General features: G+C 36.3%; 2 protein-coding genes across 3 annotated transcripts in view; one reads left to right on the top strand and one right to left on the bottom strand.

The window, feature by feature from the left end:
- LOC141139289 (24-hydroxycholesterol 7-alpha-hydroxylase-like) overlaps positions 1–11,724 on the top strand; it is a 224,264-nt gene that overhangs the window by 196,244 nt on the left and 16,296 nt on the right. The gene's annotated exons all lie outside the window — the stretch shown is intronic.
- LOC141139288 (uncharacterized) lies at positions 445–2,334 on the bottom strand (the record flags this gene model as incomplete). Its single annotated transcript, XM_073625252.1, is given in 1 exon segment — positions 445–2,334. A coding segment is annotated over 1 exon segment (1,067 nt), but the record flags the coding sequence as incomplete, so codon positions are not given.

Below are 11,724 nucleotides of genomic sequence, written 5' to 3'. Positions count from 1 at the left end.
TGACAGCTCCCCATTGGTATGTACCCATTCCGGTCCGTTTCTTTGAAGTGTGTTCTGGTCCCAAGTGTGTTTTTATTTTTGTATATTTCTAAGTCCAAAAAATTAATTGTTTGTTGATGTACTGTAGCAGTGAATTTTATGTCATACTGGTTGCCACCAATATGCTGAATGAACTGTTCCAACTCTTCGTGGCTTCCCTTCCATATTATCAGGATATCGTCAATGTAGCGTTTGTATAGCAGCAAATGTGGCCAGCATCTTCCGTAAATTTCTTCCTCCTCCCATTTACTCAGGAAGATGTTGGCCACACTCGGTGCATACTTGTTCCCCATGCCTACCCCTTTAATTTGTCTATAGTATTTATGGTCGTGCCAGAAAAAATTATTCCCCATGGCCATTCTTAATCCCTCCAAAATAAACCTCCTTTGTTTTAATTTTAGGTCCGATAGGTTTTTCATTCCCCATGCTACTGCTGCCAGGGCATCGGTTTGTTTAATGTTGGTGTACAACGACTCCACATCTAGTGTTACCAATAGTGTGGAGTTGTCTACCTTTAGGTTTTTTAAATTGTTAATAACATCTTTACTGTCTTTAAGAAATGACTTCCCTTCTCCTGCTATAGGTTGGAGGAATACGTCTAGGTACTCTCCCAACCTAGAATGTATTGACTCAATGCCACTGATTATGGGTCTCCCTGGTGGCTTAGTTTTACTTTTGTGGATTTTGGGGACTTGGTATATCACTGGTATTCTTGGGGCCTCTGTCAATAAGTATCTTCCTTCTTTTTTGTTCAGGATTTTATCCGCTATACCCTTATCTAGGTATTCTTTTAATTTCTTTTTTAACTCTCTGTTTGGATTCTTTTTGAGGGGTTGGTAGGTACTTGGATCCTTGACTAATCTTTCCAACTCTTTATAATAGTCTTCTTTTGTTAGGATCACTACACCCCCCCCCTTATCGGCCGGTCGTATTACTATGTTTTTCCTTTTTTCTAGTTTCCTTAATCCCTGCCATATTCTATCCTTACTACTTTTTGTTGGTTTAATGTTTCTTATCTCCTTTTCCACTAGCCTTTTGAACACCTCTATGTGTTGGTTAGTGGTAGACCTGGGGTTGAACGTGGATTTGTTCCTCAGCTTGCTATGTTTGTATACCGTATCGGTATGTTGATGTTGTGATTCTTCTTTTTCCAAAAAATATTTCTTTAAACTTAGTTTTCTGATAAACTTTTGTAAATCTATAAAAGCTTCAAATTGATTGAAAGTTGCCTTGGGTGCATATTTAATTCCACTGTCTAATACTAATAGTTCTTCCTGGGTAAAGGTTACATCTGTTAAATTAAAAATACCCTCCCCTAGTTTTCTCTTTTCCTTTTTGCCTCTCCCTCTACAGCCTCTTTTTCTCTTTGGTTTGTACTTTCTCCAGATTCTTGGGGGTTCCTGCTCCAACTCCCCCTGTTGGTTTGGAATACTGGCATGGGTGGTTTGTACGGTTCTCTCCAGTCCCGCCATTCCCCCTGCCACATAGGTGGGCCATAGTTGGGATTATAATTTGAATAATATCCCCTTCCTCTACCCCTGTACCCTCCTCTCCAAGGCCTGGAATATTGACCCAAAGGAGGAGGGTAGGTGGGTGGATTCATCGTTCGATTTTCGTGTTCGGGTTTTTTATTCACCTTTCTCTGATTGGTAGTTGGGGTGTGTGCTGACTTCCCAATTTCTCTTCTTATTAGATTTGCCTTTGGGGTACCTGGTGTGTCATTGGTTCCTTTGTCTGCATCTACATCCCTGATGTTCACCTCCTCATTCAGGGATGTGTTTGCAGAGTTGGTGGGTGTTTCCTCCTCCTGCCACCTATATACTTTCCCTTCTACATAATCTTTTTTGTCCCTTTGATATTTCTTAACTTTTTTGTTCTTTACTTCATTATCCAATTTAGTTAAAAACTCTTGTAGTTTTGCCACTCTAGTTTTATACTCATTTGTTTCTACATGTGGTATCATGTTATCCCTAATGGTGCCAATGGTGGATTCAATCTTTTTCAATTTGGTTCTCCTTCTTTCAATTATGATTTCTAACAATTTATTTTCACAACCATTGAAAAAATCAAACCAAGTTCTGGATAGATTTTCATCTATTATTCCATCATTGGGGCCTAAGTCCCATCTGAGCCTTCTTGGGGTGATTTTAGCCTCTCTATATTGATCCAATGTGTGGATATCCCACCATATTCTGATTTGCTTGTCCATGGCATTCTTTAAGTGTTTAAAGTTTTGCTCCAAGCTGAGTGCTGTGGTGTTATCATAATTATGGAAAAGTTCGCCCAGATCTAACTTGCGATTAGCTAGAAATGAGAAAACCTCCATGTTATGCTGCCCGTGAAAAAAAATTATATATATATAAATATATATAGATAAAAAATTGTGAAAATATATGTGTCACTGGCGCAAAACCTATCCTATCCAAAAATAGTGTAAGTGGTATTTATAGCTGCTGCATCCAAAAAATTTTCCAGAGAAAAATTAAATTAAAAGTGCTATGTGAGTGGATGCGCTGCTCCCATCTGTGCTCTCTATATTACCTGTGTATGTGCTATCTTAATAGCCTAATTTGGTTCACCATCCACCTAACAGGTTATATCTCATTTATACAATAATCATATGTTTGTATAATTCATCACATGTGAACAACAACTTAATCCAAATACTTTAAATCATATAAAAAGTCCAGTGACATATGTCACATAATGATAGACTCTTCTTCATATATGTTGCAAATCATCCGTTATAATTGCCGTGGGCGGCGTGCTCTTGTGTGTGGTATCAGATTAAAGTGACTTAGTGCTTCACCACCACCTGTGAGATTTGCCACTCACCAGATTAATCTTTAAAACTGCACCTTTGGTTCATTAACAGGGATAACCACTCCACTCAAAGGAAACTTTCTCCAATATCTATACCAGGTCCTCAATGTTCCTCATGCAAACGGATAAAAAACCATCATCGCGCAATAACGTTTAAAACCTTTATTCCATACATAAAAAACACTTTGCACTCACATTTCCAAGTGCCATTAGGCCGGCACCGAGCTTTTCCCGCAGTTAAGGACGGGTGGGCACTGCAGCCCGGTTCGTCTGGTGTGTGCTAGATGGTCTCCGTTACCGCTTACGTTCCCCCCTGTTTGCGTTCGCGTCCTCTCCAAACCCCGTTCGTTCCCGGTCACGTGGGTACGGTAATCTCCCAGCAGCCTCTACGCGTTTCGCAATCAAATTTGCGTCATCAGGAAGCTGCTGTGTGATTGGTTCTCATTCTATTTATGTTGTGTGCGGGCGGAAATTGTTTTGCCGCCATCTTGGATGTGGGAATTCCCTTAGTTCCGTTCTATTGGGGCTTTCTTTCTCTTAGCACCATTTTGCTTATGGGCAATTCTCCCATTCCGTGATTGTTCATTGCACCCGCTGTTTCCCCCCTCTACCATTGTTAATACTCATTCCAATTTACCTATTGTTATATTAGTTGTATATGAATGGTTATAAACTAACCCGTCCGTATCTGCTGGAGAGGCTCTCACATGTTAAAAAATACATAGATACATGGCCTTTGTTGGCCTTTATGTGCTTTAACTAAAAAAACTTTTTATGCACATTGTTATTCCATAATTGATTACCACTAGATCTGTAATATGGAACAGCAAATCCTTACCCTTTCTAAAATAATTTTTTACATAGCAACTATCCAGAAAATTAAATTAAATTAAAAATCAAATATAAAAATGAAAATGAAAATAAAATTTAAATTAAAATAAAAATAAAAATAAAAATAATATATAAAAATAATATAATAAAAAATAATAAATAAAATAAAATAAAGAAAAAAAGAAAAAATGAAAAAATAAAAATAAATAAAAAATAAAGAAAAAATGACAAAAAATTGAAAAAATATGAAAAATATAATAAAAATAAAAATAAAAATAAAAATAAAAATGAAAAGATAAATAAAATAAAATAAAAGTAAAAATAAAAATAAAAATAAAAATAAAAATTAAAATTTAAAATAAAAATAAAAAATGAATAAAAATAAAAATAAATATAAGAATAAAAATAAAAATAAAATAAAATAAAAATAAAAATGAAATTGCTAAAAATGTGAAAATCTGATATAGAATGTAAATTGATTTTAGTAATTTTCCAAAAAACAGTTGATGTCTAGTTCCACGTTCAACCCCTGTGGCCTCATCGTGTCCATTTTGAATATCCAGTGGGTTTCGTTCTTTGAAACCTCCCTTCTCATGTTGGTGTTCCTCCAATTGCGTTCTATTCTGTCTATCCCATAAAATTTTAAATGTTGGGGGTTTCTGCCATGTATGTCCCTAAAATGTTTAGATACACTATGGTGTTTAAATCCTTTTTTAATATTTCTGACATGTTCGCCTATTCTAATTGACAAAGCTCTAGTTGTTCTGCCTACGTACTGTAGTCCACAACTGCACTCCAGTACGTAGGTGACATGTGTACTACTACAGGTTATCAACTTTTCTATTTTATATGTCTGCTTGTTGGTATTTGACCTAAAGTCTGTTATTTTTTTGTCTTTCTTATTGGTGGATCTACAGGCTTTGCACTTTCCGCATCTATAAAATCCCTTCTGATTAAAAAAATTTGACAAACTTTTGGGAGGGTCTGGCACATTTTTGACTATTTTGTCCCTGATCCTTCTTGCTTTTCTATATATAAATGTTGGTTTTCGGGGTAGTACTTTACTCAGTTGTGGGTCGCTACTGATGATGGGCCAGTTGTTCTTTATAATATGTTCCAATTCCTTATATTGAGTATTAAAACCCGTGATAAATGGTATATTGTCATCCTGGTTGTTTTTCTTTGTTTTGTTACTGAGAATTGCTTCCCTATCAATGTTAGCCACTTTTTCTCGTGTGTTCTCCAGTATACTCCTTTTATAACCTTTTTCTATGAACCTGTCTATCAGGATATTCGTCTGTCGGAAATAGTCCTCCATTTGGTCACAATTCCGTCTAATCCTGATAAACTGGCTCTTTGGAATGGATATTTTCCACTGGGGGTGGTGACAGCTCCCCATTGGTATGTACCCATTCCGGTCCGTTTCTTTGAAGTGTGTTCTGGTCCCAAGTGTGTTTTTATTTTTGTATATTTCTAAGTCCAAAAAATTAATTGTTTGTTGATGTACTGTAGCAGTGAATTTTATGTCATACTGGTTGCCACCAATATGCTGAATGAACTGTTCCAACTCTTCGTGGCTTCCCTTCCATATTATCAGGATATCGTCAATGTAGCGTTTGTATAGCAGCAAATGTGGCCAGCATCTTCCGTAAATTTCTTCCTCCTCCCATTTACTCAGGAAGATGTTGGCCACACTCGGTGCATACTTGTTCCCCATGCCTACCCCTTTAATTTGTCTATAGTATTTATGGTCGTGCCAGAAAAAATTATTCCCCATGGCCATTCTTAATCCCTCCAAAATAAACCTCCTTTGTTTTAATTTTAGGTCCGATAGGTTTTTCATTCCCCATGCTACTGCTGCCAGGGCATCGGTTTGTTTAATGTTGGTGTACAACGACTCCACATCTAGTGTTACCAATAGTGTGGAGTTGTCTACCTTTAGGTTTTTTAAATTGTTAATAACATCTTTACTGTCTTTAAGAAATGACTTCCCTTCTCCTGCTATAGGTTGGAGGAATACGTCTAGGTACTCTCCCAACCTAGAATGTATTGACTCAATGCCACTGATTATGGGTCTCCCTGGTGGCTTAGTTTTACTTTTGTGGATTTTGGGGACTTGGTATATCACTGGTATTCTTGGGGCCTCTGTCAATAAGTATCTTCCTTCTTTTTTGTTCAGGATTTTATCCGCTATACCCTTATCTAGGTATTCTTTTAATTTCTTTTTTAACTCTCTGTTTGGATTCTTTTTGAGGGGTTGGTAGGTACTTGGATCCTTGACTAATCTTTCCAACTCTTTATAATAGTCTTCTTTTGTTAGGATCACTACACCCCCCCCCTTATCGGCCGGTCGTATTACTATGTTTTTCCTTTTTTCTAGTTTCCTTAATCCCTGCCATATTCTATCCTTACTACTTTTTGTTGGTTTAATGTTTCTTATCTCCTTTTCCACTAGCCTTTTGAACACCTCTATGTGTTGGTTAGTGGTAGACCTGGGGTTGAACGTGGATTTGTTCCTCAGCTTGCTATGTTTGTATACCGTATCGGTATGTTGATGTTGTGATTCTTCTTTTTCCAAAAAATATTTCTTTAAACTTAGTTTTCTGATAAACTTTTGTAAATCTATAAAAGCTTCAAATTGATTGAAAGTTGCCTTGGGTGCATATTTAATTCCACTGTCTAATACTAATAGTTCTTCCTGGGAAAAAAGAGAAAAAAAGGAAAAGAGAAAACTAGGGGAGGGTATTTTTAATTTAACAGATGTAACCTTTACCCAGGAAGAACTATTAGTATTAGACAGTGGAATTAAATATGCACCCAAGGCAACTTTCAATCAATTTGAAGCTTTTATAGATTTACAAAAGTTTATCAGAAAACTAAGTTTAAAGAAATATTTTTTGGAAAAAGAAGAATCACAACATCAACATACCGATACGGTATACAAACATAGCAAGCTGAGGAACAAATCCACGTTCAACCCCAGGTCTACCACTAACCAACACATAGAGGTGTTCAAAAGGCTAGTGGAAAAGGAGATAAGAAACATTAAACCAACAAAAAGTAGTAAGGATAGAATATGGCAGGGATTAAGGAAACTAGAAAAAAGGAAAAACATAGTAATACGACCGGCCGATAAGGGGGGGGGTGTAGTGATCCTAACAAAAGAAGACTATTATAAAGAGTTGGAAAGATTAGTCAAGGATCCAAGTACCTACCAACCCCTCAAAAAGAATCCAAACAGAGAGTTAAAAAAGAAATTAAAAGAATACCTAGATAAGGGTATAGCGGATAAAATCCTGAACAAAAAAGAAGGAAGATACTTATTGACAGAGGCCCCAAGAATACCAGTGATATACCAAGTCCCCAAAATCCACAAAAGTAAAACTAAGCCACCAGGGAGACCCATAATCAGTGGCATTGAGTCAATACATTCTAGGTTGGGAGAGTACCTAGACGTATTCCTCCAACCTATAGCAGGAGAAGGGAAGTCATTTCTTAAAGACAGTAAAGATGTTATTAACAATTTAAAAAACCTAAAGGTAGACAACTCCACACTATTGGTAACACTAGATGTGGAGTCGTTGTACACCAACATTAAACAAACCGATGCCCTGGCAGCAGTAGCATGGGGAATGAAAAACCTATCGGACCTAAAATTAAAACAAAGGAGGTTTATTTTGGAGGGATTAAGAATGGCCATGGGGAATAATTTTTTCTGGCACGACCATAAATACTATAGACAAATTAAAGGGGTAGGCATGGGGAACAAGTATGCACCGAGTGTGGCCAACATCTTCCTGAGTAAATGGGAGGAGGAAGAAATTTACGGAAGATGCTGGCCACATTTGCTGCTATACAAACGCTACATTGACGATATCCTGATAATATGGAAGGGAAGCCACGAAGAGTTGGAACAGTTCATTCAGCATATTGGTGGCAACCAGTATGACATAAAATTCACTGCTACAGTACATCAACAAACAATTAATTTTTTGGACTTAGAAATATACAAAAATAAAAACACACTTGGGACCAGAACACACTTCAAAGAAACGGACCGGAATGGGTACATACCAATGGGGAGCTGTCACCACCCCCAGTGGAAAATATCCATTCCAAAGAGCCAGTTTATCAGGATTAGACGGAATTGTGACCAAATGGAGGACTATTTCCGACAGACGAATATCCTGATAGACAGGTTCATAGAAAAAGGTTATAAAAGGAGTATACTGGAGAACACACGAGAAAAAGTGGCTAACATTGATAGGGAAGCAATTCTCAGTAACAAAACAAAGAAAAACAACCAGGATGACAATATACCATTTATCACGGGTTTTAATACTCAATATAAGGAATTGGAACATATTATAAAGAACAACTGGCCCATCATCAGTAGCGACCCACAACTGAGTAAAGTACTACCCCGAAAACCAACATTTATATATAGAAAAGCAAGAAGGATCAGGGACAAAATAGTAAAAAATGTGCCAGACCCTCCCAAAAGTTTGTCAAATTTTTTTAATCAGAAGGGATTTTATAGATGCGGAAAGTGCAAAGCCTGTAGATCCACCAATAAGAAAGACAAAAAAATAACAGACTTTAGGTCAAATACCAACAAGCAGACATATAAAATAGAAAAGTTGATAACCTGTAGTAGTACACATGTCACCTACGTACTGGAGTGCAGTTGTGGACTACAGTACGTAGGCAGAACAACTAGAGCTTTGTCAATTAGAATAGGCGAACATGTCAGAAATATTAAAAAAGGATTTAAACACCATAGTGTATCTAAACATTTTAGGGACATACATGGCAGAAACCCCCAACATTTAAAATTTTATGGGATAGACAGAATAGAACGCAATTGGAGGAACACCAACATGAGAAGGGAGGTTTCAAAGAACGAAACCCACTGGATATTCAAAATGGACACGATGAGGCCACAGGGGTTGAACGTGGAACTAGACATCAACTGTTTTTTGGAAAATTACTAAAATCAATTTACATTCTATATCAGATTTTCACATTTTTAGCAATTTCATTTTTATTTTTATTTTATTTTATTTTTATTTTTATTCTTATATTTATTTTTATATTTATTTTTATTTTTATTCATTTTTTATTTTTATTTTAAATTTTAATTTTTATTTTTATTTTTATTTTTATTTTTACTTTTATTTTATTTTATTTATCTTTTCATTTTTATTTTTATTTTTATTTTTATTATATTTTTCATATTTTTTCAATTTTTTGTCATTTTTTCTTTATTTTTTATTTATTTTTATTTTTTCATTTTTTCTTTTTTTCTTTATTTTATTTTATTTATTATTTTTTATTATATTATTTTTATATATTATTTTTATTTTTATTTTTATTTTAATTTAAATTTTATTTTCATTTTCATTTTTATATTTGATTTTTAATTTAATTTAATTTTCTGGATAGTTGCTATGTAAAAAATTATTTTAGAAAGGGTAAGGATTTGCTGTTCCATATTACAGATCTAGTGGTAATCAATTATGGAATAACAATGTGCATAAAAAGTTTTTTTAGTTAAAGCACATAAAGGCCAACAAAGGCCATGTATCTATGTATTTTTTAACATGTGAGAGCCTCTCCAGCAGATACGGACGGGTTAGTTTATAACCATTCATATACAACTAATATAACAATAGGTAAATTGGAATGAGTATTAACAATGGTAGAGGGGGGAAACAGCGGGTGCAATGAACAATCACGGAATGGGAGAATTGCCCATAAGCAAAATGGTGCTAAGAGAAAGAAAGCCCCAATAGAACGGAACTAAGGGAATTCCCACATCCAAGATGGCGGCAAAACAATTTCCGCCCGCACACAACATAAATAGAATGAGAACCAATCACACAGCAGCTTCCTGATGACGCAAATTTGATTGCGAAACGCGTAGAGGCTGCTGGGAGATTACCGTACCCACGTGACCGGGAACGAACGGGGTTTGGAGAGGACGCGAACGCAAACAGGGGGGAACGTAAGCGGTAACGGAGACCATCTAGCACACACCAGACGAACCGGGCTGCAGTGCCCACCCGTCCTTAACTGCGGGAAAAGCTCGGTGCCGGCCTAATGGCACTTGGAAATGTGAGTGCAAAGTGTTTTTTATGTATGGAATAAAGGTTTTAAACGTTATTGCGCGATGATGGTTTTTTATCCGTTTGCATGAGGAACATTGAGGACCTGGTATAGATATTGGAGAAAGTTTCCTTTGAGTGGAGTGGTTATCCCTGTTAATGAACCAAAGGTGCAGTTTTAAAGATTAATCTGGTGAGTGGCAAATCTCACAGGTGGTGGTGAAGCACTAAGTCACTTTAATCTGATACCACACACAAGAGCACGCCGCCCACGGCAATTATAACGGATGATTTGCAACATATATGAAGAAGAGTCTATCATTATGTGACATATGTCACTGGACTTTTTATATGATTTAAAGTATTTGGATTAAGTTGTTGTTCACATGTGATGAATTATACAAACATATGATTATTGTATAAATGAGATATAACCTGTTAGGTGGATGGTGAACCAAATTAGGCTATTAAGATAGCACATACACAGGTAATATAGAGAGCACAGATGGGAGCAGCGCATCCACTCACATAGCACTTTTAATTTAATTTTTCTCTGGAAAATTTTTTGGATGCAGCAGCTATAAATACCACTTACACTATTTTTGGATAGGATAGGTTTTGCGCCAGTGACACATATATTTTCACAATTTTTTATCTATATATATTTATATATATATAATTTTTTTTCACGGGCAGCATAACATGGAGGTTTTCTCATTTCTAGCTAATCGCAAGTTAGATCTGGGCGAACTTTTCCATAATTATGATAACACCACAGCACTCAGCTTGGAGCAAAACTTTAAACACTTAAAGAATGCCATGGACAAGCAAATCAGAATATGGTGGGATATCCACACATTGGATCAATATAGAGAGGCTAAAATCACCCCAAGAAGGCTCAGATGGGACTTAGGCCCCAATGATGGAATAATAGATGAAAATCTATCCAGAACTTGGTTTGATTTTTTCAATGGTTGTGAAAATAAATTGTTAGAAATCATAATTGAAAGAAGGAGAACCAAATTGAAAAAGATTGAATCCACCATTGGCACCATTAGGGATAACATGATACCACATGTAGAAACAAATGAGTATAAAACTAGAGTGGCAAAACTACAAGAGTTTTTAACTAAATTGGATAATGAAGTAAAGAACAAAAAAGTTAAGAAATATCAAAGGGACAAAAAAGATTATGTAGAAGGGAAAGTATATAGGTGGCAGGAGGAGGAAACACCCACCAACTCTGCAAACACATCCCTGAATGAGGAGGTGAACATCAGGGATGTAGATGCAGACAAAGGAACCAATGACACACCAGGTACCCCAAAGGCAAATCTAATAAGAAGAGAAATTGGGAAGTCAGCACACACCCCAACTACCAATCAGAGAAAGGTGAATAAAAAACCCGAACACGAAAATCGAACGATGAATCCACCCACCTACCCTCCTCCTTTGGGTCAATATTCCAGGCCTTGGAGAGGAGGGTACAGGGGTAGAGGAAGGGGATAGTATTCAAATTATAATCCCAACTATGGCCCACCTATGTGGCAGGGGGAATGGCGGGACTGGAGAGAACCGTACAAACCACCCATGCCAGTATTCCAAACCAACAGGGGGAGTTGGAGCAGGAACCCCCAAGAATCTGGAGAAAGTACAAACCAAAGAGAAAAAGAGGCTGTAGAGGGAGAGGCAAAAAGGAAAAGAGAAAACTAGGGGAGGGTATTTTTAATTTAACAGATGTAACCTTTACCCAGGAAGAACTATTAGTATTAGACAGTGGAATTAAATATGCACCCAAGGCAACTTTCAATCAATTTGAAGCTTTTATAGATTTACAAAAGTTTATCAGAAAACTAAGTTTAAAGAAATATTTTTTGGAAAAAGAAGAATCACAACATCAACATACCGATACGGTATACAAACA

The sequence above is a fragment of the Aquarana catesbeiana genome, linkage group LG04, assembly GCF_042186555.1.
Source record: "Aquarana catesbeiana isolate 2022-GZ linkage group LG04, ASM4218655v1, whole genome shotgun sequence".
Lineage (NCBI taxonomy): Eukaryota > Metazoa > Chordata > Amphibia > Anura > Ranidae > Aquarana > Aquarana catesbeiana.
Note: the sequence above shows the minus strand (reverse complement) of the source record. Positions and strands in the feature narration are given on the sequence as shown.